Source organism: Agrilus planipennis, unplaced genomic scaffold, assembly GCF_000699045.2.
Source record: "Agrilus planipennis isolate EAB-ADULT unplaced genomic scaffold, Apla_2.0 scaffold237, whole genome shotgun sequence".
Taxonomy (NCBI): Eukaryota; Metazoa; Arthropoda; class Insecta; order Coleoptera; family Buprestidae; genus Agrilus; species Agrilus planipennis.
Window position 1 is genome coordinate 425786 of NW_020438951.1, and position 27924 is coordinate 453709.

Genomic DNA, 27924 nt, shown 5'->3' on the forward strand with positions numbered 1-27924 from the left:
ATGCTTATGTATGATATAAAAAAAATGGGTGCGTGTACTTATGTACGCGCGTGAGAAGTTATACTTCTTTGGCATCATTAAAAATAGAAAAATACACAACATGTCAAAATCTTCTGTCACACAATGATAAAGAAAAGACGTATGTAATAAAAAACAATAAAACAAATAACGGATGTCTTACATTATATTTAAATAATCTATTAAATTTTTGTCACGAACTTTTTATTAAATGTTCTATTAAATTTATTTCTTTATTTTGTAAATATTAAATAACCAATAATAAATATTCAACATTGATAATTTAATAATATTTAGTATTAATTATATTAAATAATGATATTTTAATTTATATCAATAAATAATACATAGGGATAACTAACCTCAATTATATTGGAGCACTTAAAAAAGTATTTTAGCACAATTTTTTCACTAATATTCACAAATAGTAAATAATATTAATCCAAATATTCAATTTAAATCACTACTGAATATATTTTATTGCCACATATATAATTCGCACTTGTATGAAAATAAAACACGTGTTGTGACTGTAAAAACTAAAACCATGTGGATAAATATTATAAATAAATATGAAAACAGTGATCAGAGGCGACAAGCGTACCAACATGCGCGACTAAGAGAGGTTTTATTTCTATTTCGTTGGTAGCTTTTTTCCGAGACTTAATGAATTCGGTTGAGTGGGCAACTTCATCCTGTTAATTTTATGTTACAGTGATGCGCGCGCATCTTGAAATTTCACTCTCATCAGTTTTTCATAACGCGCCTAAAGAAGTATAACTTCAAAAATGTTTTACTTACTGCCATCCTTTGCCCCGCGTAGAATTGTCTTTGCGCCAAGAAGGGTAATCCGTAGGGATTAGGGGGTACAAATGGATTAGGTTGTTGGTACTGGGGACTAAAGAACATTGGTGCTGGTTGGGGTGGGAACATTCCTGGATTTGGAAACGGTCTGAACATGGCTGGCGAATATGGATTCTAGAAAATTAAAAAACAATTTTTTTTATTTCAGTTTAATTCTGACTTATGTACTTTTATTTTTTATAGTTTTAAAGATCGTTGTTTAATGAACAAACTTACTGGTCTGTACGCTATAATTGTAGGATTTAATTTTTCGCTACCAAAGGGTTGACCGCTTGTGTAAATGGCATTTTCGTGGTCTAGTGTCATTCCTTCTTCCTGTTTGTGGGGTTGTTGTGTCGACGGTGGCGGGGTTGGGGATGCAGACGAAGCTTGATCATAATATGAAGCACATTTAAGACAAGCTGCTTTCATTTCTTTTCGAATTTGTTTAACGACTTCGGATCCAAAACAACTTTCGTAAATCTAATTGTAAATTGAAGATAGAAAGGAATTAAATACGTGATGTAAAATACAAAATTGTTTTGTTTTTACTTTCATCATTGCATATTTCCTTATAAATTTGTCTTCTCCACCAAAACTGTTCACTAAAGTGATAGCAGAAACGAGGAAAAGTAAATACCGAAGAACCATCGTAGTTTTCTCTTTCTATAAAGATTCTAGTACAATATAGTGGACTCTGAAACAGATTACATTAAAAATATTTAGTGGAAAGAACTACCACTAACAAAAAACTTCCGCACAATATTTTCCTAGCTTTTTTTTTACATGGTATTCTTTGTCTCCCTTAAAAGCCTTTCCTCTCAGAATTTTATTAAAATAATGTACAATAAAAGGCGTTTATTGATTGGCATTGTAAAATACTACCAAAATGAAGATTGCCAAAGACATTAATATTTTGTTGTATTCGTTAGAAATCAATTACATAACTTCCGGTTATTGTATGTATATGTAATCCTTATATTGTGTGTACTGTTATCATTTTTGAAAATATTTAATTAATCAATCAATCATTTGTACTTATATCTATTATAAAAATTACTGTTATTTCGCTGTTTTGAGACGAAATTTCTTCAGCTGCAATAGCAGGGACGTGGCTGCAGGTAGATCCCCGATCCATTGGATGTTTTGGCCCATATGAGAACTTTTTTGCCCCGTGGGCTATTTGTGACCGTAGACAAAACACATTTTCAAATCTCCGCATTCAGAAATTATTTCTTTGATTTATTCGTATCGATATGATAATAAGAGGTAACGGTTTATCTTACACATATTATGTGCCTAGATACTAAAACCTACACAAATAGCGAATATACGGAATTATTTTACTCAACCTTGTGTGAAATTGAACTAGAAAAGACTTTGCTATACTTTGCCCGAAGTAATTTCATTTTCCGTTATTAATTCGCATAATGTATTTTATGCAGCAGAAAATTGTAATTAGATGTGTTATTAGCGGATTTTTGCATTTTGTAGTTGAATCTTTAAAGGTAGACAATTCAAATAGCGGAAGTAATTGTTAGATAAATCAGAAAGGGCGCTAAACAATTTCCTTGTTTAAGAAAGCACGGAAGACCAGAAATGTTTNAAAAAGCATGATGGCCGACATCGACAACAATACTACAACAATTACAAATTATAATGGCCGACCACAAAAAGCATGATGGCCGACACTAACGACAATTGAAAAGTATAATGGCCGACTACAGTAAATAATGACCGACTGTGACAGCAATATCACAATATGCTATCCTGATAACATTATTTCCTTAAAAATAATAACCACATTCGCAGCAACGAGTAAACAAAGTAAAAGAGTGAAAAGTGACGTGTTTTATAACTTACCAATAGTTCTTCCCAAGTTTGACCCCCTGAGAGCCCCAGAACTTGCAACTACAGCACAACTTTTGAAGTAACGGTTATCAAATAATTCTTTTCTAGGAAGGTAATTTTTGAAATGGCTATCAATATACTCAATATCCTTCTTTTTTATTGTGTGTACTTTAAGTGATAAGAACTTTTTTAATATAGTTTGTGGTGTGTTTTCTAAGTAAGGCATCTTTGTGCCTGTGAATGTTACATTGTATAGATTACTTGTTTCTTTAAGGACATTACCCTCTTCCACTAAAACTTTATTAAGTTCTGCTAGAATATTTTTTCTGTATGCATGTGTTTTTTCTTCGCATGTACTTGCATTGTCTGTTTTTAAACAAACATATTTATTCGTATCCATATGAAAGCTGGTTTGTAAACTCAAAAATCTTGGTTGACTGTTTTTCAGAACAATCACTGTGGAGTTATCTTTAAATGAATGCTTAATTCGAAATCTCTTTTCTGTTACATTATGATTCTTATTAGAATCATTATAATAGGATTGTGGATATCCATGGTTGTAGTAATAAATTTCCTGGTCATAATTTAGTGTTGTAGATTGAACATCTTTACCATCATTCATCCAATAATATGACCATAATAAATACATATAAATGCATACTCCAAAAAATACTATATTTATAAAAATCCATGTTGCCAGCACTAGTGTTCTCATATTCTACAAAAGAAATTACTTTCAATGAAAATAAAAACAGTAATAGCAAGCAGACACTTTAATAATTATAAAGATTCTCTAGTAATAGTAACAGCTAAATAAATAATATTCTCTTGTTAGAATACGAAAACACTTTAATGCTTGCTAAGCTTACTAACAAAAATAAAGTAACTCAGTTATGTAACAGCTAACATTTATTTAAAACATATAAATACAGGTTTATAAATGCATTTTTCAATCAAATGCTATTACCTTACTAATGAAAAGTATTTCGTACTTGTAGAACTAAACTGTTTTCACAACCACTGCATATCTAGCCTAATTAAAAATCTCTTTCACATTTCCCTTAACATGAAATAGTTTTAGGTTTTTGGAGACCCTTTGGAGAGCACCTACAAACTAACAAAATAAGAAAAATTAATTAATTATCATTAATATGCAAGCTTTCAATTAAAATATTCTCAAATACCTCAAAGATGTATATTTGATTGAGATAGAAGCTGAATCCACTTATAATTTAAAATCGTATCCTTTGGTATCCCCTGAGAATTCAAGATTTAGGTCAAATCAAAATTAAACCACTGATATTTCACCCTCTTAACCACTTTTCTGTGTGGCTGTGGCTGCTCATTAACTTAAGTAAAGTTAGTAAAACCAGCACCAAATCATGAGTTATTCAACTTATTGTGTGGCTAATTGTTTCTCATGGGCTTACTCGTAGTGTTCATGAATATTTTTATGAACTTTGACATAAACAGGTATTCATTCAAAAAGTTGGTCTTAGTTATACTGTGGTCTTAGTAGACCTTGAGCACTTTAGTTACCATTGAGACTAATGCTATGGATTAATGAATGTAAATGTATATAAGTACTGAAACCCTTTGTACCCTTTGTGTATCTATTATCCACTATTATCTATGGTACTGAAATAACCTTAAACATTGCTGTATTCAATACAAAGTTATTCTTAACTATTTATTATAATAGCAAAAGAATATTGGAAATGTTAGTATAGTTATTTTTTTTTTTTTATTGAATAATAAGAGCCAACAACCTTTTCACAGTATGATATAAAAGGAATAACCAGGTAGTAATGAATGTGTCTGTTGTGGAAGAATTTAAAAGAAGTTGGGTAACTTCTACAATAGGAATAATTTTATTCTTTTGTGGTTTATGGCTTCTGACTTGGAATGAGGTTTGTGCATGATATTTCTACATACACTGTCCTTTTGAAGTGAACTGTATATCCACTTTAGGGGCGAGCAGTGAACCATGCTAATTCTCTAGATGAGGCCTTCAATAATGTCATAACTATAAATGCTTTTGATAAAATTCAACCAGAATTTGAAGGACGTCTTGTCCATATTAATGGACCAATATCAACTAGTGAACCTTTGACTGAACCAGACTATGGTATTTCAATTCAAGCAGTAAAACTCAAAAGAAGAGTTCAAATGTACCAGTGGATTGAAGAACGAACGTATAACTTTGCATTTAGATTAATGTTAATGTACAAACAGGAATTTTTTATTGTAGGCCAAGTGATTATTCAAATATTGACACTGTAGGGCATTTTGAAAAAACAGAAGATTCCCATTACTATTATGTAACAGAATGGAGAGATAAACTGGTGGACAGTAGTAATTTCTATTTTAGACATGGGCATGAAAATCCTTTGTAATTAATCACTTTATTAGTAAATCTATCAGGTCCATATACAGCTTACTTTTTTAAAGGGGGGTCACACATAAAAAGAAATTAAAAGAATGTCCTTCAGCTTATAGTCAAGCAGAATTTCACTTATACAAAAGTACAACTGCTAAGCATTTACTTCTACCTTAGTTAATCAAGTTTCAAATTTCCTTGTAACCCCTAAGACTTCTGCATATGTGCCTGGTACCTGCAAGCTACAAAGCTTTTGCTTAAATAGTTTCCACCTCATAAAAGATTTCTTTTAGAGCAATGCCTTTAAATAGTTTTATTCACATAGCACCTGTTGCTAAAGTAGGTAATTTGATTCTCAGCAATGAATTAAAACAGAAGTTTGTAAATTATGAAGAGGTCACAGGTGATGAAAGACCTGAAAGATCTGATATTAAACTGCATATGGGGATCTATTATCATTGTGATGACGTATGGAACCCAGAAGTAGGAGACATTAGAGTTCAGTTTTATTATGCTGGCTTAATTGGTGAAGAAGTTAGTAGCTACTAATATTCACACAATTAGAAATTAAGTAGACATTAATTCTTACGTTTTACTAATTATAGGTCAGTATAATAGGCATGCAAAAAGATGGTGTTATTGTTCCATATCTGACATCAAAGGGGCATCAAATTCTTTTACTTAGACATGGAATTTTAACAGTTTCACAAATGTTTACAGAGGAACATAAAGATGCTCGAATAGAGACTTGGAAATTACGTGGTGCCGGCGTAGCCGTTCTTTATGCCTCATCTATTTGTTTAACCAGACTAATTAGATTATTAAGTATGTTCAGATCTTTCTTTAGTCATTTAGATTATATTTTGATTTATGTATTCAATTTTAAGTGCTCCGTTCAACAATACTGCGGTCAATGGCGTTGAGTGAAAGTGGCTCAAAGTGTAGTTTTGCAGTTTCCTTGTCAGTTTCTTTACTGATTATGTCAACAGCTTGGATAGTGTATAGGCCTTGGTTGGGAGCAGCCTTACTTATGGCTGCATTTAGTCCTTTTATATATTCTACACTTGGTATAATTGACATAACACAAAATTAATCAAGTATTTTTTTATCATTAACTGTTTCAGTTCTAGTCAAAATGGTTTTGATTCTATTTTGTGCTGTATTTCTATTGTAGGAAATATAAGTAAAATAAACGATTTATAAGAAAATTATGTAACATTCGGTCAAATTCATTGTTCTTAAGGTTGTTTTGGTATTGTCTTTGTCTACATTACGAGTTTTGTTAACTTTTGCGTTTGCGACAGTTGTTTCTTCTTTCGGCATCCTCAGGGTAGTGTTTATTGCATGATGTTATTGCGTACTATTGGTTATAAATTGTGTTCTATTCGGAGTCTAGTTAGCCTTTCTTATAGGATTTATTGTGTTCAGTATATCTTTCTTTTATTTTCCTTCCTGTTTGTCCGTTGTATATTTTACTTTATGTACTTTCGCACACTAACTAGCTTTTGCTTGGGATTTATATTATCTCTTTGCTAACCATATACTAAAACCACGATTTTTATTTAAGACAGCAGCAAGCAGTATTATTAAATTAATCGGAAATAGTTATTATAATTTAAATAGCAATTGGAGATTATTAAATCTTCATTGTGGATAGTCTTCACTGCAATCATTAGAGCATTCAGGGTTGCATAACTATAACTCCATACAACTCTGCAGTACATAACCTATCAAAATAGTGTTATTGCTATAATGTTTTTAAAGCTTTTAAGTTATATTTTCTTATTGTTTTTAATAAATAAGTTTATTGTGCTTGTGAAATGTATTGAATGCTCCTTAGAAGATAACAAAAAATGTACAAATGGATTTGAAAACAAATATATTGAGGGTACGTACATTAACTGGTTGTTTTTGGGAAAATGAAAAGTTTAATTGAATTAAATTGTTTTAGAAGCAAATACAAAGTATTCCATAATATTTAAACAGATTGAAGAGGCAAGGAAAACGTTTACAACATGTAACAACACAAAATGTAGCTGTTATGCATCTGTAATAGAAAATGATTTAAAGATATTTGGAGATGGTATTGATAAAGCCATGATGGAGAAAGTTGCCTCTAAGTAGGGTTTATAGATCTAATTTGTTAATAAATATACTTAATCAATTTTGTTTAGAGGTACAAAATACCAAATCATTGATCATCATCTATATCGAGATAAAAATTGCATGTTTCCATCAAGATGTTCTGGAATTGAGCATTTTATCATTAAATTACTTCCTAAACTTCCCAATATGGAGTTGATTATTAATACTAGAGATTGGCCACAAATACATAAAGAATATGGTATATTTGGTCCAGTGTTTTCTTTTAGTAAAACGGGTGATTATCATGATATTATGTATCCCACTTGGTCTTTTTGGGAAGGCGGACCAGCAATTAGTTTATATCCCAGGGGAATTGGTATAGTTTATTTATGTGACGACTAAATGGAGCTACTGAATTGTGTTATAGGAAGGTGGGATCAGCATAGGGAAGAAATAGGAAAAGTGGCTAATGAGACTGCTTGGGAAAATAAGATACTGAAAGCATTTTTCAGAGGTTCTAGGACAAGTCAAGAGCGTGATGCTTTAATTATATTGTCTAGAGAAAATCCAGAACTTGTCGATGCAAAATATACTAAAAATCAAGCGTGGAAATCTGATGCTGTTAGTTGAATTGCGTTTTACTGAATTGAATTCTGAGTTTTTTAACTTATTTTATTCTAGGACACCTTGTATGCCTCTCCTGCTGAAGAAGTAACATTTACTGAGCATTGCAAATATAAGTATCTGTTCAATTTCAGAGGGGTGGCAGCCAGTTTTAGGTTTAAACACATTCTATTGTGCAAGTCGGTTGTTTTTCATGTCGGTCATGAATGGCTTGAATTTTTTTATTCTGCTTTGAAACCGTGGATTCATTATGTACCAGTAGACTCTAATTCTCGAAAAGAAGACTTAAAGTTTCTGATAGAATTTATGAAAAAACATGACGATGTTGCAAAAGAGATTGCCCAAGACGGTTTTAAAATAATTTGGAATAACTTAAAAATGACTGATATTGTATGTTATTGGAGGAAACTGCTTTTGAAATATGCGAAACTTTTAAAATACAAAGTAAAAAAAGATCCAAATCTCATTAGAATCTCATAATTTTTTGAAACTTTTACCCAATGGAGATAACAGTGACAATAATATATAATGTAACTATTTTGTAAATGTTTCTCTTTCCTTTTCTTATTTTCGACAAAGGAACTGTTAATAAACATTCCATATTGAAAATGCCTGTTAAAACTAATATTTATTTATATATTAAGATTTTTATGAAATGTTAAAGTTTTGGAAGCTTATTAAAATACCTAGCTAATTTTTGTTCTTTTACCTTTTTGATATTATTATGTAATATGTGTAGGACAATAATAATTAATCGTATGTAATAAAAATACTCAATGGCTGTTCAGTAATAAATCAGTATGACAATAATAAATAATAATTAATGTTGTGATGTTAGGTGTATGATGTACGTTTTATTTGGGTGGATATTTACAAAATAAAGAGAATAAATTCTAAAAAATGTTTTATTAAAACCCTACACAATCGTGTAAACCATTAAATTTCAGCGGTAAAATCCTTTAATTATTGTAATTAATTTGATTCAACTGCTGAAATTCAATCACAACCAACATTATTAACTAATCTACACAAACCATTGCAAGTTTAATATCTACGTAAATAAAAAATATTCTTTATTATTTTCCTTAGGCATTGACTAAGTGTATAATAATTTAATTAGTTTCAAAAGATCAATATGTGAGACCCTCTGGAAAAGTAATTCTTCAAACACTTGTAATTAAGTCTTTTCTCCCTTACATTATTCGCCCTTTTTATTTTATAAAAACGTATCCAAGTCCAAACTTGCATCGCTTCCGTACAAAAATTCGTACATTGATGAAGCTAGTTCGTCGATATCGTTATCGTTAGTTTTCAAATCTTTTCCGTGCCTTCTTATTTCCATTTCTCCTTCGAAATCTTCATCAATTCCTGCATATTTTTCTCTGATATCTTTCATTATACATGCCTCTAACTTCTTGTGCTTATAACACTTAAAGAAGAACATAGGCCTAACAAGTTCTCTAGATAGCGGTGACTTTTCTTTATTAACTTCAGGAACGCATTGCTGAAATGTTTTTTTTTGTTACCATTAGAAAAATTAAGAAACATGAAGAAATCTCAGTATCAATTACAATAGTGATAATCTGATAATAATCGGCGAATAGTTAAGCTTAAGTAAAAAATAAAACAATTAAGTTAGTGTTAAATAGCATTAAATTTTAGGAAATTTAGTGAAAACCGCATCTAAATCGGTTAAGAAACAAGGGAGTAACCCTTTCTTTTACAAATTATCTACTTTAATGCATAAAGTGGCGCTTAGCTTTGTTTACATCCGCATACCTTTCAGTGCAGGTGCACTGAACTTGACCCAGTTATAGTACAATCGCAAGATGGCCGTCAACGTAACAGCCAATCAGATGCGTTAAACGTGTTTAAAACAATTAACATGCATACTAAAGTTAGTCACCCTCGATGCACTCGTAGGGTGTACATCGTTGCATCAAATGCATGGTTATGATTACGTAAAAACTTATAATTGTTGCTCTGCTAGTTAAAAGTTTCATTAGTAACAAACGTTTTAAAGCAATCAGTCAAAGCAAATCAATTTGTTCAAAATTTTTTTAAGCTTATAAAATCATGTGATATTTACAACTGAAACATTTACTTTTGAGTACCTACAAAAAATTTAAGATTAAAGTAATTTATGATCGTTATCATCATCATTGATTAATTATTTATCATATATAAATAACACATTACGTTTTTTACAATTGGTATAACTTACCGAAAATTGTCGACAGAAATGTACTCCTTCTTGAATATCACTTCGCAATTCATTTGCAACAGGCAAATTTCCGATACGTTCGTGAATTTTTTCGTAATTGGGTTCCAAATTATCATTTAAATATCCTAGCTCTTGCATCACGCATGTAACGTTCTTTCCCTTTGCACTCAGTCGTGAGGATAGTAGATCAAGTTGACCCTTTATGTCCATATTTCTCTGGTAAAAATAAAATCCACATTATTATAATGTAGATATGTACCTACTCATGAATGTTTTTGTACATAGAACCTTTGTTTTAATGTATAATTAATGCACATAGATTCAGAAATTTAGATCTGTAATCTGCATCAAAAAAAATGGGTGCGTGTACTTATGTACGCGCGTGAGAAGTTATACTTCTTTGGCATCATTAAATAATACATAGGGATAACTAACCTTAATTATATTGGAGCACTTAAAAAAGTATTTTAGCACAATTTTTTCACTAATATTCACAAATAGTAAATAATATTAATCCAAATATTCAATTTAAATCACTACTGAATATATTTTATTGCCACATATATAATTCGCACTTGTATGAAAATAAAACACGTGTTGTGACTGTAAAAACTAAAACCATGTGGATAAATATTATAAATAAATATGAAAACAGTGATCAGAGGCGACAAGCGTACCAACATGCGCGACTAAGAGAGGTTTTATTTCTATTTCGTTGGTAGCTTTTTTCCGAGACTTAATGAATTCGGTTGAGTGGGCAACTTCATCCTGTTAATTTTGTGTTACAGTGATGCGCGCGCATCTTGAAATTTCACTCTCATCAGTTTTTCATAACGCGCCTAAAGAAGTATAACTTCAAAAATTTTTTACTTACTGCCATCCTTTGCCCCGCGTAGAATTGTCTTTGCGCCAAGAAGGGTAATCCGTAGGGATTAGGGGGTACAAATGGATTAGGTTGTTGGTACTGGGGACTAAAGAACATTGGTGCTGGTTGGGGTGGGAACATTCCTGGATTTGGAAACGGTCTGAACATGGCTGGCGAATATGGATTCTAGAATATTAAAAAACAATTTTTTTTATTTCAGTTTAATTCTGACTTATGTACTTTTATTTTTTATAGTTTTAAAGATCGTTGTTTAATGAACAAACTTACTGGTCTGTACGCTATAATTGTAGGATTTAATTTTTCGCTACCAAAGGGTTGACCGCTTGTGTAAATGGCATTTTCGTGGTCTAGTGTCATTCCTTCTTCCTGTTTGTGGGGTTGTTGTGTCGACGGTGGCGGGGTTGGGGATGCAGACGAAGCTTGATCATAATATGAAGCACATTTAAGACAAGCTGCTTTCATTTCTTTTCGAATTTGTTTAACGACTTCGGATCCAAAACAACTTTCGTAAATCTAATTGTAAATTGAAGATAGAAAGGAATTAAATACGTGATGTAAAATACAAAATTGTTTTGTTTTTACTTTCATCATTGCATATTTCCTTATAAATTTGTCTTCTCCACCAAAACTGTTCACTAAAGTGATAGCAGAAACGAGGAAAAGTAAATACCGAAGAACCATCGTAGTTTTCTCTTTCTATAAAGATTCTAGTACAATATAGTGGACTCTGAAACAGATTACATTAAAAATATTTAGTGGAAAGAACTACCACTAACAAAAAACTTCCGCACAATATTTTCCTAGCTTTTTTTTTACATGGTATTCTTTGTCTCCCTTAAAAGCCTTTCCTCTCAGAATTTTATTAAAATAATGTACAATAAAAGGCGTTTATTGATTGGCATTGTAAAATACTACCAAAATGAAGATTGCCAAAGACATTAATATTTTGTTGTATTCGTTAGAAATCAATTACATAACTTCCGGTTATTGTATGTATATGTAATCCTTATATTGTGTGTACTGTTATCATTTTTGAAAATATTTAATTAATCAATCAATCATTTGTACTTATATCTATTATAAAAATTACTGTTATTTCGCTGTTTTGAGACGAAATTTCTTCAGCTGCAATAGCAGGGACGTGGCTGCAGGTAGATCCCCGATCCATTGGATGTTTTGGCCCATATGAGAACTTTTTTGCCCCGTGGGCTATTTGTGACCGTAGACAAAACACATTTTCAAATCTCCGCATTCAGAAATTATTTCTTTGATTTATTCGTATCGATATGATAATAAGAGGTAACGGTTTATCTTACACATATTATGTGCCTAGATACTAAAACCTACACAAATAGCGAATATACGGAATTATTTTACTCAACCTTGTGTGAAATTGAACTAGAAAAGACTTTGCTATACTTTGCCCGAAGTAATTTCATTTTCCGTTATTAATTCGCATAATGTATTTTATGCAGCAGAAAATTGTAATTAGATGTGTTATTAGCGGATTTTTGCATTTTGTAGTTGAATCTTTAAAGGTAGACAATTCAAATAGCGGAAGTAATTGTTAGATAAATCAGAAAGGGCGCTAAACAATTTCCTTGTTTAAGAAAGCACGGAAGACCAGAAATGTTTTTGTAAATCGTGTAGATAACTGGTAAACACTGTAATACTTTTACAACTTCTACTTATTTTCTTATTAATGTTGTTGTTGTAGAGTATCTTGTTGAACGGCTTTTTTTAACTCTTTTTTAACATGGGTCTTCTTGAAAAGTAATAAGGACTTTTCAGTCTGTTATTAGTTGGTTCATTTATCAACTATAACCCACCAAAGAAAGTAAACCAAACCTTTATTTACTGTTTGCATTTTCATGAGTGTTTCTCGTTCAACTCCATACAGATGATATCGTAAAGAGTTGCTACCTGTTATTAGATGGTTAAAGTAATTGCTACATAAGTTATTTATTTCCTAGGTCGGAAAGTTAATATTACAGCTCTGTATTTCCTTTAGAAGACCCTCGTTAATAATTATTCAATTTCGACCTATTCAATCATTAAAGTAGAAGTGATTTTCCAATACCCTGTAGCTTGGAATAAAGCAAACAAAATACTAAACTAAAACGTTGAATATATTTTTTCTTTAAGGATGTTTGGGAGGTACAATCGGAGACAAGAGTACATAAAATTAGGAATTCGTGATTAATTAAGTTTTGTAGTATATCATGAGGTAAATAAATACTATCTATACTAAAAAAAATTTGGAATTTGACCAAAAACTTTGAATAAAATAAGAAATAACGAATAATATGGAAAATTTTTAACTGACTTTTGACAGTGAATATGCCTTGGTTTCAACTTCGAAACAAAACAATATTTAGTATTAATCTCTATTTATAATGAGCGTAAAACTTTTTAATATGTTTAAATAATAATTAAAACTTTAAAATTGCATTCATTTCAGACAATTATAAATATTATCTTTATATTATCGGGTAAGAACGAGACTTTCAGTTAATTTTTCATTTTTTCCTCGATAACCATTTAGTGAATTTGAATAACCTTACGCTAAAGTGATTCTCCAGAGTTCAAGTTACTTATTATAAAAGTTTGAAATTACTGGTTGCATTTTTTCTGTTAATAAAAATAAATTTTATGTGTTCGGTTAACGAATCTCCACAAAATGATACAATTTTTTAACATTTCAATAACTTTTTAACGGTTCAGTGAATCGATTTGTAATTTTTACAGGAGTTTTAGAATTGAATGAGGAACGTTCTTCCAAATTTTTATTTGTCTCGTAGCATTTTGACATACCGCCAAAACATCCTTAAAAAAGATCCGTGTAACGAGTAATCAATAAATGATAGACGGCTCTGTCTAACTGTTGTTGAGAAAGTTTTTGATATTTTTAATCGTGTAATAAACCGGAAATAAGTAATTATAAATAAATAATTACTGCCGCGAATAAGTTTGGACTTGTGACCTATAAAGCCTTACCAAATTTGAGTTCTTAGTTTCACCTTACCGTCTATTTGTTAATATTCCATCCGACATTTCGACTTAGATAACTTAGTAAGAAGAAAATTAGGATTAGGCAGAAAATTGAATTCAATTTACGAAATCTTCATCAGAGAGACAGAATTCAAAAATATTGTAAATTGTTTAATATTCTTACGTGTATGTTTTTTAAATGGCATTTAAGGATTTTATTATCCTGCTTAAATAGCACCTTGTACATGACACAAATTCTTATTACCACTCATTAGAAACTAGCACCTAAACTAATGCAGAAAACAGGGAACATAAACTACTTCTTAGTTTTTAATATAAATAAGTACTAACGTAAGTAATAATTATTATTTAAACTAGCCTTGCGGTAACTTAATTACTTTTTATTACTTATGAGCGACAGTAATGAACTGTAAAAAGTAGCTGTTGAGTCAACTACAAACTGTCGCGTACACAAAATTCCTTATGTGTTTTTAGTTAAAAAAAATATTATTGTTGACAGTAAAATAATAAATAAATAATTAACAACGGTAAGAGAGAATCATTAGTTCAACTTTTTCCATATGAAATTTCAAAAATTATTGACGGCTTTATGATGGTTTTTGAATATTATCTGGTACAAAATGTACAAATAATATTACATCCCTCTGAATTTTGGAGACGGTTTCTAAATCAGACACCTAATACCCATGTTAGAGTTTTAAGATATATGGTGTCCCCAAGCAGTTTTCAATGAAATTAGAATATATTTTAGGCTTTGAGTATATTCGTTGATTTTCTGATTCATCTAGGACAATTATCTGATGTAAGTATACAAATCCGTAGATTAAGCACTTGCTATAGGTTCTGAAAATTCGCAAAAATCTCAAACTCATTATTTTGGGTCTTCATCATGAGGTCGTCAGTCCTAAGACTGGTTAGTCACGCACTCTTTCCTATCCTAAGCTAATCTTCGCATTTCCCTAAAACTAGAATATCCCACATCCTTAACTATGTATTTGCGAACAGTAATCTAATTTAGGTCTACCTCTACTCCTCTTAACTCCTGTTTCTGCCTCTAATATGTCTCTGACTAGACCTTCATGCTTGAGAAGGTGTTTTATTTTCATTTATTTTCATACAATACTATTTTGTCAATACCGCTTCCATTTTATTTGAAGCTATCTCTGTCTTAAATTTAGAATCGAGAAATCTTTGAGAAGCCCGTGTCTTTTCTACATTACTGGCATATTACCTAGCTCTTGCTTTATTTTGGATTTAAAACTATTTTTGGCAAAGATTTTTAGAAGATAACTATATAATAACGTTTAACTAACTTCATGTACAACAACACCTACCTAAAAAGTGTATGTATATTGCATATGAGTATATTACCTTCGGATGTATGTAAATTATAACATGTTTATAATAAAGTTCAAAATTATATTATTATATAAACATATAATTGGTAATAAGTGCATTGTCGGAAGAGGTTTTTGCGGTGCATTGTAATTTATTATTAAATCAGATGTAGACAGAAAAATTGTTTATATTTGATCAACGACCTTTGTTATTTTATAAGCAGGGTCACTCACTACATTGCAGAAGATTTCTTGCTATAATGTTGCACTTATAATCAAAGATAATTAAACTCAACGAAAATGAAACAAAAAAAGATAAAATAGATTTTTTTCATGATAAAATATTTGATTGGAAATTCGAAGGAATGATATTTAAATTTTCGGAGAATTTGTATCCAAAGAAGTTTTATTTTTCAGAAACATTTTTTGAATTAATTGTTATCACAAAAAGCTATTAATTAATTAATTAGAATAATAGCTGAATCTGAATACCTAGTTACATGTATTTATACGATTTGATTCAAAAATCTCATCGGTAACTGTAATTTTTACCAAAAACCTAGGAAAGGAATTAAAACTTTCAAAGAAATCAACATCATATTTACTTGTACCGTTTATAAATATTCACATATAAATTTTGAACCGACAAAATAGTTAACGAAAATAGAAAACAAATACCAATGCTTACCGGTAACTACAAAGTAACTAGTTCAAAAGCCGATGGATGGATGTAATCTGTAAATGGAAAACAACCAATCACGTTAATAATGCACTTAAGTACAAGTAGAACCTTCGTGTTGGGCGCCACCAGAACTTTTCGCCTTGGAGACGGTCTCGCGGTGTTTTTATATAAGAGTCACACGTCGACCGACATCGCACATCGTATTTCTTCTTCGGCTACCGAGACCACCTGAAGTGGCTGGGTTCCGATGGTGCTTCTGGCGAGCTCGTACGCGACCTCCACAATTACCGCTTCAAGAGTTCAAGTTCAAACCGTATGTTGATGATGATGATGAAGACGACGGTGTTACGCCGACGTCCGTCGATGGTATATTCCAAATGGCAAATATTTATTATGCGTGCGAATACCATGGATGGACTTATAATAGTTTGTTGATGACTAGGTACCACACATCTGCATTCTTTTAATATACCTGCATTTGTGAATAAGTTCTCATTGCAAGTTTATCTTCAAGCTCATTGTGTATTATTAGAGAACTTGGAAATGAGAAGTGTTCACATAATTAATAAGATTCTCGTTTATAATTAATGATTATACTTAGTGTGATGCTCACAGTGGATGGGAAGATATCTCAAGAGGCTCTTTTCTCATTTTATAAGTATTCTGGCTAACTACTTACTTCTTGTATACCGTAAGGTATCAATTGTATAAAAGGCTAGTATAAAATCAACAAATTTGAGCCACTAATGATGGTGCTAGCGTTTTAAGTATCTTTAGAAAATCCAAATGAAATACTTTGCGTTCCCTCCTGAGAGTTATTTTAGAAATCAATAATGTTCAGGAATTACCGAATTTTAGGCCAAGTACCTGACTTTCTCTAATGGTGTTGCCCTATCTGAACCCTTTTACGGTACGCCCTATTTACCCTGGTGGATACTCTTTCTGTTGAGCCACACTGGGCAGACCTATCCGGACCAGGACTGATGCCTGATTAAGCCCAAATGTTTTAAGGTGTTACATTCATGATCTGGTCCAAATTAGCTCGAGAGTATCCCCAAGGCCATATATTTCGGTCCAATCCAAGATTCAGAAGAAACAATAACACGTTTCGTCTTAAATTGAGGACTTTGTCAAGGTAGGTTTCGTATAGTTAACTACAATTTTTTATAATTAATATTCTGTAATACAAAAATTTACCATGATGAAGTCCATAGTTTAAGGCGAAGCGTGAGACTGTTGACTTTAAAATAATAAAAAAATCGGTTGTCTGTAAAGTCGGTTTACTGACGATAGTTGAACGTGACAACGTCATAAGAAAATACTGATGGAATGGTTTCATTTTTCAAAAGAAAATTTTAATTTTATTTGTTTGATAGATATTTTGTATGGATATAGAGAAGGAGGTAAATGGAAATGTATTATTGTTTAGCACCTGTCCACGCGGACGCATCGCTCACTCAAGTAGGAGAGAGACAGATGTCGAACGCTGCCGATCGCGGAGGCCGATTGTGCCTCTTTGTCGCTCGTTCCGCGCTCTTGCTTGCACTTGAAGCCTTAAATGGAACGCCTCAGAGCGAGGTAACGCCGCATGAGTCATGTTTTTTCGTGCGTGCAGCCGGCTCCATCGAATTATAAGACGTTGTCACGTCAAAAACATTTATTAAACAGATATAGGTATAAATTGTACCGAATACTGTATGATAGTGCCTAGTAGCTTTGTCGTTGACGTTTTTAATCGAGGGAAATAAGCAAAAAGTGATTTCTAATTTGCAGTAAATAACAGAATAATAAACGCCCGTCAAATTACAAACCTAGAATTTTCCCTAGTATTTTACCCTAAGAATGTAATGGAATAATAAGCCTTCTAAATAAGTTCTCTTAAACATTCCTCGACTTAAATATACGCCTTGCGGTAGTCTTCTTCTTAATTCCTCTATCCATTACGTGGAGAAAAAAATTATCGTTAATAATAGTAATACAGAAGATTGAGAAATTATGTTTGGCAAGCAACTAGAAGAATGGCACAAAAAATGCGAAACTGGAGTGCTACGTAAAATAGACGTAATGCAAATAAAAAATATATATGCTACACTGATGAAAAAATATATTGTCTTGACTCTAGCGATTCAATAGTCTTCGTCTTGTTGTCTTCAGTAATGATTTTTTTTTATTTTGAAAGTTCTTGCATCAATTAATTTTCACAGTAATTTTTTCGTTCATGATTATCAAATTAATATCTCAATAGATAGATAGATAATAGCTTAATTGTTATTCTATTTACATTAGATCTGTGTGTTCTTCTGTCTTCTCGTTTCGATGTGTCAATATCGTGCCCTACGTTTTTTCCCCTTTCCCTCTCCTTCTTTTTCCTTGTTCGTATTATATTCCACATCCTTAAGTATTGCAGCATCATAAGAATTAAAGCTAATTATTCTAAAATTTTCTCAGTACTAGTAGCGCCCGTCTTTTTTGATATTACCAAAATTATATTATATATTATTTATATCAACGTCTGCGTTTTTAATTTAAATGTATTTCTATATTCTTCAATCAGCATCTGGTATGCAAAACAACGTACGAAAAATTGGCGATAACGGTAGGCGTTGTATGCTACAAATTAATGTAGAAAGTGATAAAGTTATTACATTACAAGGACAATAAAGAAGTGCAATATATATCTAGTTATCTTTCTGACCTACGTTAACATTAAATTTATCGTCTGTATGGTATACATATTGGTACTAAATTGTTTCCAAAGAACAGTTTAGCATTGAATTTCTTGTTTATTAAACGCGATGGTTTGTGGTAGTGCTTTGGACAAATCAAATTGTATGAAGAAGAAAAGATTTAAGACCATTTACTCGTAAGTTAATCCGTATATATTTTTGCAGTATGTTTTATGTATATAGATTAAAGACAAATAAAGAATTAAAGAATGAGAAAAACGATGTAAAATAGAGGAACAAAATGTAGCAAAATCTACCAAAAAAAAGCAAGGATGTACCATTATATGGGACAAGATGTTAAATATACTTAAAATGTACGAGGGTGGATTGATAAGTTTCCGGCCTGACCAAGAAAAACAAGGTTTTTAAAAATTTTTTTTTTTTATTTCTCAACATAATCTCCTCCAAGGCTGATACATTTCTCATAGCGGTGTTCCAGTCTATTAATGCCATCTCTATAGACTGATTCGTCAAGCTCCTCAAAATAACCATTTACAGCTTCGATTACTTCTTCATTGTCCGCAAATCTCTTACCGCCAAGCCATTTTTTGAGATTAGGGAACAGAAAATAGTCACTCGGGGCTAGGTCTGGAGAGTAAGGAGGGTGCGGCATCATTTCAAACTTTAGATCGTTGATTTTAGCCGTCGCAACGATTGACGTGTGCGCTGGTGCGTTATCGTGATGAAACAAGATTTTTTTCTTCGCCAGATGAGGTCGTTTAATTTTCACCTCGTGGCTCAAACGTTGCAATAAGTCTGCGTAGTATTGACCAGTGATAGTATTACCCTTTGCAAGGTAATCAATGTATATAATACCTCTTGCATCCCAAAAAACAGTAGCCATAACCTTGTTCGCCGAAAAAATTGTTTTTGCCTTCTTTGGAGTTGGTTCCCCTGGTCCAATCCACTGTTTAGACTGTTCTTTGGTTTCAGGAGTGTAGTGGTGGACCCACGTTTCGTCAACGGTTACGAATCGACGCAAAAATTCGCTTGGATTACGCTTATACAATGACAAATTTGCGGTAGAAATGTTTTTTCGAATCAATTTTTGGTCGACTGTTAGCAAACGCGGCACCCATCTTGCACAGAGCTTTTCAATATGCAAATGTTGGTGCAAAATATGTTGCACACGTTCATATGACATCTTACAGGTCTCAGCTATCTCACGCACTTTCAATCTGCGGTCTCCCAGCACTATTTGATAAATTTTTTCGATCATATCTGGAGTTGTGACCTCAACGGGGCGTCCTGAGCGAGGCCCATCAGAGGTGCTCACACGACCCTTTTTAAACTCGGAAACCCACTGCTTAACGGATGAATATGACGAGGAGGATGTCCCCAGTGTTGAGTCCATCTCTTTTTTAATTTCCTTCGGCGTTAACCCCTTCAAATAAAAGTATTTGATGACAGCACGATTTTCCTGCTTTTCCATTTTTACGAAAACCACAGAGGCGTCTTGTTCAGCGTGCTGTCAAACCTACACTAGCAAGGAGATCGGGCTGAAACTATAGCTACAAGCTATCCAAGGATGGTACTATAGAATGTCACCTCAAGGTAGGCCTAGTGGCGTCATCTCTTGGTTAGGCCGGAAACTTATCAATCCACCCTCGTAGGAATGAGTTACAAAGATAGAAGAGTGATACTTAGTTTGTATAAAGAGCAACAGGCAGTTATAGAGCTAGGGCTGCAACGTAGAGAATTAAATATTAAAAAGGGAGTCAGACAGGGATGCACACTGTCACCTCTACTTTTTAATCTATACATCGAAGACAGTCCAACTGTAGGGATAGATATACAGATGCAAAAGATTAGTATAGTTAGATATGCAGATGATATAGAAGTATTAGCATCTAGCAAGGAGGAGTTAGAGATAGCTTTAAATAAAATGGAAACGGTATTGACAAAACTGTATTGTATGAAAATAAATAAAAATAAAACAAAAATAATGGTATGCAAGGGAAGAAAAAGTAGGGAAAGAGCGAATATAAAAATAGGAAACGAAAAATTAGAAGAAGTGGCTGATTTTAGGTATCTAGGAAGTCAGATAAGTCAGAACGCAAAGAGTAGTATGGATATAAAGCAGATAGCTCAGGGTCGTTTCGCTTTTAGTAAAAAGAAGTCATTTCTATGTTCGCGAACGGTTTAAATTCGGAAAAGGTTGTTAAAGGTGTATGTTTGGAGCGCGGCGTTGTACGGGTGTGAAACATGGACAGTGGGCGCGGCGGAAAAGAAAAGGTTAGAAGCCTTCGAAATGTAGTGTTATAGGCTGATGAGAATACCGTGGACAGAGAAGGTTAGAAATGAAGAGATATTAGAATGAATAGGAGAACAGAGGACTCTATGGAAGTAAATAAAAAATAGGCGAGATAGGTTGGTAGGACACCTTCTCAGGCATGAAGGTCTAGTCAGAGACATATTAGAGGCAGAAACAGGAGTTAGGAGGGGTAGAAGTAGACCTAGATTAGATTACTGTTCGCAAATAGTTAAGGATTTAGGATGTTGTAGTTTTAGGGAAAATGCGAAGTTTAGCTCAGAATAGGAAAGAGTGGAGGTACGTGTCCAGCCAGTCTTAGGACTGACGACCTTATGATGATGTACCATTAAGTTTTTATTCTAACACGGCGTAGGTACCATTCGATTTTACTTTCACAAAAAATATCTTGGATAATTAATTGACATAACTCGATCCATCCGGCGTCGAAAAAACTAGATACAAAGTGCCATTATATAACATTATGTTCGATCTACTGTTACACCTATTCCTAATTTGCATACTAATCAAAAATCGCCGTATTTGAGTTGATGTTATAAGTCGGCTATTAGTTTTGGCATTGACGTTGGGGTCATCTGCTTACTGTATTTTCACGTGGTGAGAACAACTGAAAAAACTCATTTGAATTGGACATTAGCATTGCTCCACTTCTAAATAACTTTGAAGAACTCGCATTCGAAAATATTCCGTTATGGCCCAAACGTTTACAATCTCAACCTAATCGTCAAAGGTCGAAAACCCGTACATTAGATATCATCGAAACAATTCTTTGTTCTTTCTTGTGGCATCCACTTCTCTAAAAATTTATAAAACAAATCTCCAGGTGGAAAAAACCGTTTTGTTATGTAATTTGTGTCATCTGCATCTACCAAAAATCTGCATTTAACATTGGCATAGTACGACTGTAAATTCTTTGATGTTTAATACAATTTGTTTTTATAATAGAACTCTAAATATTTTTAGGACTACGGGACCAAATTGTCCAAATTTTTACCTGAGGAGATATCCCATTGCATTATCATATTCTGCAGCATTTTCTACCCCTGATAAATGTAACTGAGGGTGTGAAATGACTTATTTTTTAGTCGGAAATTTAGATGCGCTTTTTTAAAACAGAAACTTTTCATGTGTTTTAACAGTAACTTACCCCTAATTTATTTATTTGAAGTGCTATCGTAACACCCATTGCACCAGCAGATTTTGCAGCATTTTCTACCCCTAATACATGTAACCGAGGGTGTGAAATGATTTGCTTTTTATTCGGAAACTTTGGTGCGCTTTTTTAAAACAGTAAATTTTTATGTGTTTTAACAGTAAATCACCCCTAATTTATTTATTTGAAGTGCTACCGTAACACCCTTTGCACCAGCAGATTTTGCAGCATTTTCTACCCCTAACACATGTAAGCGAGGGTGTGAAATGGTTTGCTTTTTAGTCGGAAACTTTGGTGCGCTTTTTTAGAACAGGACATTTTCATGTGTTTTAACAGTAAATCACCCATAACATATTTATTTGAGGAGGTATCGTAACACCCATCACACCAGCAGATTCTGCAGTATTTTCTACCCCTAATACATGTAACTGAGAGTGTGAAATGGTTTGCTTTTTAGTCGGAAACTTTGGTGCGCTTTTTTAACAGTAAATTTTTATGTTTTAAAAGTAAATCACCCCTAACTTATTTATTTGAGGAGGTATCGTAACACCCATTGCACCAGCAGATTCTGCAGCATTTTCTACCCCTAACACATGGAACCGAGGGAGTGAAATGGTTTGTTTTTTAGTCGGAAACTTTGGTGCGCTTTTTTAAAAAAGGAAATTTACGAAAGCACTGGTGATTTTTATGTGTTTAAGTGCATCTAAATGTGAATAAATAGTTCATTTCTTTTCAACAATCACAATGTTTTTGTTGGATAACTGTCACCAATACTAATATAATTAACCGCTGACGGTAGATACATAGTCAATAAATTAAAAGGCACAGAGGCAGCGAAGCAAACATAAAAATGTACCTCAGAAGTAACGGTCAATTTCTTCGTACGTATGTACGTCTAATCAAATATTTAATAAAAACATAACAGATAAAGTCTATTACTTGCTGCTACTTCTGCCGTTAAGCAATTATTGACTATTGCATTGTGTATATGTAGCTTACCCTACATTACTCTTAGGTAAGGACATTTTGTCAGTATTACATCATTATTGGTGTCTAGGTGTAGGGATATTCGTTAAATAATAATCATCACTGTCGGGTGGGTCAAATAGATGGTGAATCAGTTTTTACCCCTTCAGTACGTATAATAGGTGTAACTCCTGTAACTGTAACCTATGGTTTGCAGTTTTAAGGGACCATATCGCAAATGCACAAAATTTTCAGTCTCTCAGAGTCTTTCAGCGTTTCTGAGAGCGTTCCTCACAGTCTTTCAGTCTCTCAGTTATTGCCTAGGTGTTTTTATGGATCTCTCACAGTCTCTGTATGACAGACTCGAACGATAAAATTGTTAATTAAGAGATTCGAGTCTCTCACAGAGAGACTGAATGAATAAAACTGAAAAATTGAGAGACTCGAGTCTCTCGTAGAAAGACTGGGATCTCTGGAATATGTTGAACTTAGAAAATTTTAACCATGTCTATCGAGACACCACTTATTGAGAGATTCGAGTCTCTCGTTCAGAGACTGGATACGAAATGAGGATCTCTGTATGAGCGACTCGAGTCTCTCGTTCAGAGAAGCTAAACAGTTTTTTTTTACAGTCTCTCGACAGTCTCTCTCAGCGACACCAGAGAGACTCGATGAGAAACGGAGAGTCGAGTCTCGCTTTCAGAGACTCTGAGAGACTGAACATTTTTATCTCGGGGCTGTACGGGTGCGGAATATGGACGCTGCGGAAGAAAAAGGTTAAAAGCGTTCGAAATGCGGTGTTACAGGCGAATGATGAGAATACCATGGATAGAGAAGGTTAGACATAAAGAGATATTAGAAAGAATAGGAGAACAGAGGACTCTGTGGAAGTCAATAAGAAATAGGCGAGATAGGTTAGTAGGACACCTTCTCAGGCATGAAGATCTAGTCAGAGAGGTATTAGAGGCAGAAACAGGAGTTAGGAGGGGTAGAGGTAGACCTAGATTAGATTACTGTTCGCAAATAGTTAAGGATGTGGGTTGTTCTAGTTTTAGCGAAATGTGAAGTGTAGCTCAGGACAGAAAAGAGTGGAGGTGCGTGTCCAACCAGAGTCATAGGACTGATGACCTTATGATGATCTCAAATGCAGAAATTTTTTATACTTACCCGAACATAAATAAGATATATACATTTTTTGAGAAAAAACACTTCGTTGTTTTAAATCCGTTGTGTTGACTTCTGCGCTCCACTCTTTTTATCTCTACCTTGTGCACACTTGTATGCTTCAATTCATACAGGATTAAACACTTTAGTGTTTTTGTTAAATTAGTTTGTTCACCTTCAAAAATTTTAACCGTTAAGTAAACAGCGACATATTGGGCCAACCGACACAACGATTCGGAGAACAAATTCTTATGTAGGTACTTACTCTAAAGTATGATAATTATCCAACAAACTCACAATGCTTGGCTATTGCATTCCGTAATTTTTCGTTCAAAGCCAAAACGTCCAAATTAAAGTTACGAATTTTACTAATTCTATTGTTGTTTTCTAAAAGCAACGAATTTGGTCAAGCCCTACATTAATAGGGATTTGGATTAAATTAAGAAACAAAGAAATAAATTGAAATTCGCTTAAATGTTTGACTACTTAATTTCTTTTAAAAACCTAAAGAAGGTACAATAGAGAACGAAATATTTAATGAATTTCAATTTAATTTCTTTGATTCTTGATTTTGTCGGAATTTTTACGAGAAAAGCCTTGTTATTTACGACATAATGTACACAAACGGAAATTTCAAAAATGCCTAAATTATCTTTACGTTTGTGAAGTTGCAATTTTGACTATACTTCGAAAAAGTTCGTGTCTTGTAATGGTTTAGGTAAAGTAAAATTCGTTATGGTCTGTGAGCATGTAGCGGTGTATCTAAAGTGGTTTAATCGTTATAAACGCTGCCGATGATGGCGATGAGAAGTTCGTAGAAAAAGTGCGCCTCCAAGCGGAAGTTTTTTATTACCCAGTTTTTTTTACACAGGTCGAATAAAAACTGAAGACCTGTTGATTTTTCAGATTAGCGCCCAAGAAAAACGCGTAATTGGATAATTACTGTTGAAGGGTACCATTAAAACACCTTCGCTTCATTTGCTTGATGGTTAACTCATTGTAAAGCCAAAACGTAAAACCAAACAATGTTCTTGAACCCAAATTTCACTTTCCAGCTACGTACTCATATAATCAAAAGGTAAACAATGTAAAACAATACAACATACACTAATGGTGGGGTCAAAATATATCTAACCATCCTTTCAAACAAATAATTAAGTAATACAAGTCTATTAAACGCAATTAAGGGGTATTAGGCTATGTTAAAAATATTTTAAAAGTTGAATTACTTTGGGACAGTTTTCAGACAAGCTGGTAATGTTTTCAGATATGTATTATCGCTTAAAGAAATGTGCATTTTCTGTGATCTGTTAACTTTGAACTTTTTCCTTACCTGTATACAATATTCATACATCATCATCATAAAGTCGTCAGTCCTAGACTGGTTGGACACCTACCTCCACTCTTTCTTATCATGAGTTAATCTTCGCATTTCGCTAAAACCATATTTGTGAACAGTCTCTGACTAGATCTTCATACCTGAGAAGGTGTCCTACCAACCTATCTCGCCTTTTTCTTGTTGACTTCCATAGAGTCCTCTGTTCTCCTATTCTTTCTAATATATCTTCATTTCTAACCTTCTCTATCCACGGTATCCTCATAATTCGCCTGTAATATCACATTTCGAATGCTTNCTTGTTCGTATTATATTCCACATCCTTAAGTATTGTTTCTGCCTCTAATATGTCTCTGACTACCCCTTCATGCCTGAGAAGGTGTCCTCCAACCTATCTCGCCTTTTTCTTATTGACTTCCATAGAGTCCTCTGTTCTCCTATTCTTTCTAATATATCTTCATTTCTAACCTTCTCTATCCACGGTATCCTCATAATTCGCCTGTAATATCACATTTCGAATGCTTCTAATCTTTTCTTTTCCACCGCGCCCGCTGTCTATGTTTCGCACCCGTACAGCGCCACGCTCAAAACATACACCTTTAACAACATTTTTCTAATTTCTAAATTAATCGTTCGCGGGCATAGAAGTGACTTCTTTTTATTGAAGGCGACTCGACCCTGCGCTATCCTCTGCTTTATATCCCTACTACTCCTTCCATCCTATTTTTTCTTCCCTTGCATACCAGTATCATTGTTTTACTTTACTTATTTTCATATAGTACTGTTAAAAAGCTATCTCTAACTCGTCCTTGCTAGATGTTAATATTGTTATATCATCTGCAAATCTAAGCATACTAATCTTTTACAAGACATATATGCTGAAAATTCGTAGTATTGTCTAATAAACCACTAATTAAACCGATTAATCAGTTTATACTTCTAACACTAATAGGACATTAGAAATCTGGTCGCTTTACACTAGCGTTGAGTAAAACTGATTAAAGTTGGACTTGCACTGAATTTTCTAATGCTCGTGTCCAACGTATTCGTCCACGGGAGTGTGTGACGCACTTTAGTTCCGAATGATTATTTCGATTGTTTTACATCATTAAAGAACTATAGTAGTAATAAACTGTGCTAGGAATATAATATATAATTATTACTCCTAGTTCTTTTTTATGTTAAAAACGTTTTTATTACACGGGCGCCATTTATTACTGACTAATGTACAGGAACGAGTATTAATCATAACAGTTAACAGAAACTTAATCACATCTTCGAAATAGACGTGGGGTACTCACCAAATTGATGGTTTAAATAAGGCATCAACGGAGCATTGACGGTCAGTTAAATGTAGTGCATACATTTTAAAACGTATTTTTTTATTGTTAAAACTTTATGACTAAATAACTGCACGAACGAATGTCCTACAGGCAGTTTAAGTTCGAATATTATCGACATTGTTTCTCAACTATTCAGTTTTTTATTGTTACTTCTATTATTCCATAAAAAATATTATTTTTTATTTGTTTCGACCTATTGTCTACATATGAATATTATAGGTTCGTGTTTTTTAACTAACGTATGTATGTGGACCAATTATTTAATCGAATTTAAGACAAAAATTTAATCAAAAGTTTACTGCTGATATTTAACTTAAAAGTTGCCCAAAATTTTAATTATTTGCTGTCGATAGAGCCCGTCGATTTTTAGAATAATACTGTGATTTGAATTAATTCCTACTTTAAAGTATGCAGGTCGTAATAGTTTATCTTATAATTTGAATAATTAAAAATGATAAGTGTACAAAAGCATATCAGATCTTTGTTAAACGAATTTTGGCTTTCCGAAACTTCTGTGATCTGAAGGTACAACCTTTGCTAATATATTGGATATAATTTTCTTGACCATATCGCTGACATCAGTAGATTCTTCGGAATTTTGTCTTTCTTCATCACCATAACCTTCCCACATTTCTTCTTCACCTGGACCTCTCCTCTCTCTTCTAGGTCTTTTGTAATAAGGAACTTCTCCCTTTAAAAATTAAGAACATGAATATTATAAAACATTAGAATAAAATCTAGGAGATGAGCAGATATGTTATTTATTCGAAAGACTTGCATTTAAAATGCAAATACAAAATAGAAGTGACTTGTTTTTATTGAAGGCGACTCGACCCTGCGCTATCCTCTGTTTTATATCCTTGCTACACCTTCCGTCCTGACTTATCTGACTTCCTAAATACTTAAGCTCAGCCACTTCTTTTATTTTGTCGTCTCCTACCTTTGTATTTGCTCTTTCCCTACGTTTTCTTGCCTTGCATTCCAATATTTTTGTTTTACTTTTATTTATTTTCATACAATAC

General features: G+C 32.9%; 5 protein-coding genes and 1 long non-coding RNA gene across 10 annotated transcripts in view; 2 read left to right on the plus strand and 4 right to left on the minus strand.

Annotated features, from left to right (window-relative positions):
* Window positions 1–2824, minus strand: part of LOC108741149 (beta-galactoside alpha-2,6-sialyltransferase 1) — a gene marked incomplete at its 5' end in the record, with an annotated part of 11783 nt that extends 8959 nt beyond the window's left edge. Inside the window, one exon of the mRNA XM_025974806.1 lies at window positions 2725–2824. Coding sequence (XP_025830591.1) covers window positions 2725–2824 — 100 coding nt within the window. The remainder of the gene's footprint in view (window positions 1–2724) is intronic.
* Window positions 755–1607, minus strand: LOC112904564. The gene is made up of 3 exons (XM_025974805.1): window positions 1414–1607; window positions 1099–1344; window positions 755–996 (listed from the first exon to the last, which is right to left on the minus strand). Exons 1-3 carry the CDS (start codon window positions 1510–1512, stop codon window positions 766–768), a joined length of 576 nt encoding a protein of 191 aa, XP_025830590.1. The 5' UTR covers window positions 1513–1607; the 3' UTR covers window positions 755–765.
* On the plus strand, window positions 2737–6308 carry LOC108741151 (transmembrane protein 43 homolog). Of its 3 annotated transcripts, none has more exons than XM_018475835.2 (8): window positions 2737–2824; window positions 4472–4622; window positions 4684–4907; window positions 4964–5104; window positions 5386–5626; window positions 5698–5917; window positions 5980–6159; window positions 6217–6308. In XM_018475835.2, the coding sequence occupies exons 2-8, from the start codon at window positions 4521–4523 to the stop codon at window positions 6264–6266; spliced, it is 1158 nt and encodes a 385-aa protein (XP_018331337.1). In that variant the 5' UTR covers window positions 2737–2824; window positions 4472–4520; the 3' UTR covers window positions 6267–6308. The 3 variants fall into 3 exon arrangements, with proteins under 3 accessions (XP_018331337.1, XP_018331336.1, XP_018331338.1); XM_018475834.1 differs by lacking the exon at window positions 2737–2824 and adding an exon at window positions 4320–4432 and having other exon boundaries at window positions 4492–4622; XM_018475836.2 differs by lacking the exon at window positions 2737–2824 and having other exon boundaries at window positions 4376–4622; window positions 5452–5626.
* Window positions 2831–4272, minus strand: LOC112904565. Of its 3 annotated transcripts, none has more exons than XR_003231196.1 (3): window positions 3897–4272; window positions 3685–3826; window positions 2831–3430 (listed from the first exon to the last, which is right to left on the minus strand). It is a non-coding gene; the product is annotated as an uncharacterized LOC112904565 (long non-coding RNA). The 3 variants fall into 3 exon arrangements; XR_003231197.1 differs by having other exon boundaries at window positions 3705–3826; window positions 3897–4269; XR_003231195.1 differs by having other exon boundaries at window positions 3680–3826; window positions 3897–4267.
* Window positions 6309–6403: 95 nt separating the features above from the next.
* On the plus strand, window positions 6404–8686 carry LOC108741150 (O-glucosyltransferase rumi homolog). Its single transcript, XM_018475833.2, has 5 exons — window positions 6404–6980; window positions 7044–7212; window positions 7267–7553; window positions 7605–7798; window positions 7859–8686. Exons 1-5 carry the CDS (start codon window positions 6845–6847, stop codon window positions 8279–8281), a joined length of 1209 nt encoding a protein of 402 aa, XP_018331335.1. The 5' UTR covers window positions 6404–6844; the 3' UTR covers window positions 8282–8686.
* Window positions 8687–8704: 18 nt separating this feature from the next.
* LOC108741139 lies at window positions 8705–16366 on the minus strand. Its single transcript, XM_025974804.1, has 7 exons — window positions 16051–16366; window positions 15949–15995; window positions 11494–11638; window positions 11179–11424; window positions 10900–11076; window positions 10026–10241; window positions 8705–9305 (listed from the first exon to the last, which is right to left on the minus strand). The coding sequence occupies exons 3-7, from the start codon at window positions 11590–11592 to the stop codon at window positions 9018–9020; spliced, it is 1026 nt and encodes a 341-aa protein (XP_025830589.1). The 5' UTR covers window positions 11593–11638; window positions 15949–15995; window positions 16051–16366; the 3' UTR covers window positions 8705–9017.
* Window positions 16367–27924: the final 11558 nt, after the last annotated feature.

What these genes read in the sequence shown, in the direction of transcription:
- LOC112904564 (XM_025974805.1), bottom strand. Translation starts at nt 1,512, where the DNA reads ATGGTTCTTCGGTATTTACTTTTCCTCGTTTCTGCTATCACTTTAGTG. An exon ending in GGAAATATGCAATGATGAAA is followed by an intron (nt 1,345 to 1,413) that starts GTAAAAACAAAA and finishes ATTTACAATTAG; the next exon opens with ATTTACGAAAGTTGTTTTGG. An exon ending in CAATTATAGCGTACAGACCA is followed by an intron (nt 997 to 1,098) that starts GTAAGTTTGTTC and finishes TTAATTTTCTAG; the next exon opens with AATCCATATTCGCCAGCCAT.
- LOC108741151 (XM_018475835.2), top strand. Translation starts at nt 4,521, where the DNA reads ATGAATGTGTCTGTTGTGGAAGAATTTAAAAGAAGTTGGGTAACTTCT. An exon ending in CAGTGGATTGAAGAACGAAC is followed by an intron (nt 4,908 to 4,963) that starts GTATAACTTTGC and finishes TTTTTATTGTAG; the next exon opens with GCCAAGTGATTATTCAAATA. An exon ending in CTGGCTTAATTGGTGAAGAA is followed by an intron (nt 5,627 to 5,697) that starts GTTAGTAGCTAC and finishes TACTAATTATAG; the next exon opens with GTCAGTATAATAGGCATGCA.
- LOC108741150 (XM_018475833.2), top strand. Translation starts at nt 6,845, where the DNA reads ATGTTTTTAAAGCTTTTAAGTTATATTTTCTTATTGTTTTTAATAAAT. An exon ending in TTTATATCCCAGGGGAATTG is followed by an intron (nt 7,554 to 7,604) that starts GTATAGTTTATT and finishes ATTGTGTTATAG; the next exon opens with GAAGGTGGGATCAGCATAGG. An exon ending in AAGCGTGGAAATCTGATGCT is followed by an intron (nt 7,799 to 7,858) that starts GTTAGTTGAATT and finishes ATTTTATTCTAG; the next exon opens with GACACCTTGTATGCCTCTCC.
- LOC108741139 (XM_025974804.1), bottom strand. Translation starts at nt 11,592, where the DNA reads ATGGTTCTTCGGTATTTACTTTTCCTCGTTTCTGCTATCACTTTAGTG. An exon ending in GGAAATATGCAATGATGAAA is followed by an intron (nt 11,425 to 11,493) that starts GTAAAAACAAAA and finishes ATTTACAATTAG; the next exon opens with ATTTACGAAAGTTGTTTTGG. An exon ending in ATTTCTGTCGACAATTTTCG is followed by an intron (nt 9,306 to 10,025) that starts GTAAGTTATACC and finishes AAAACATTTCAG; the next exon opens with CAATGCGTTCCTGAAGTTAA.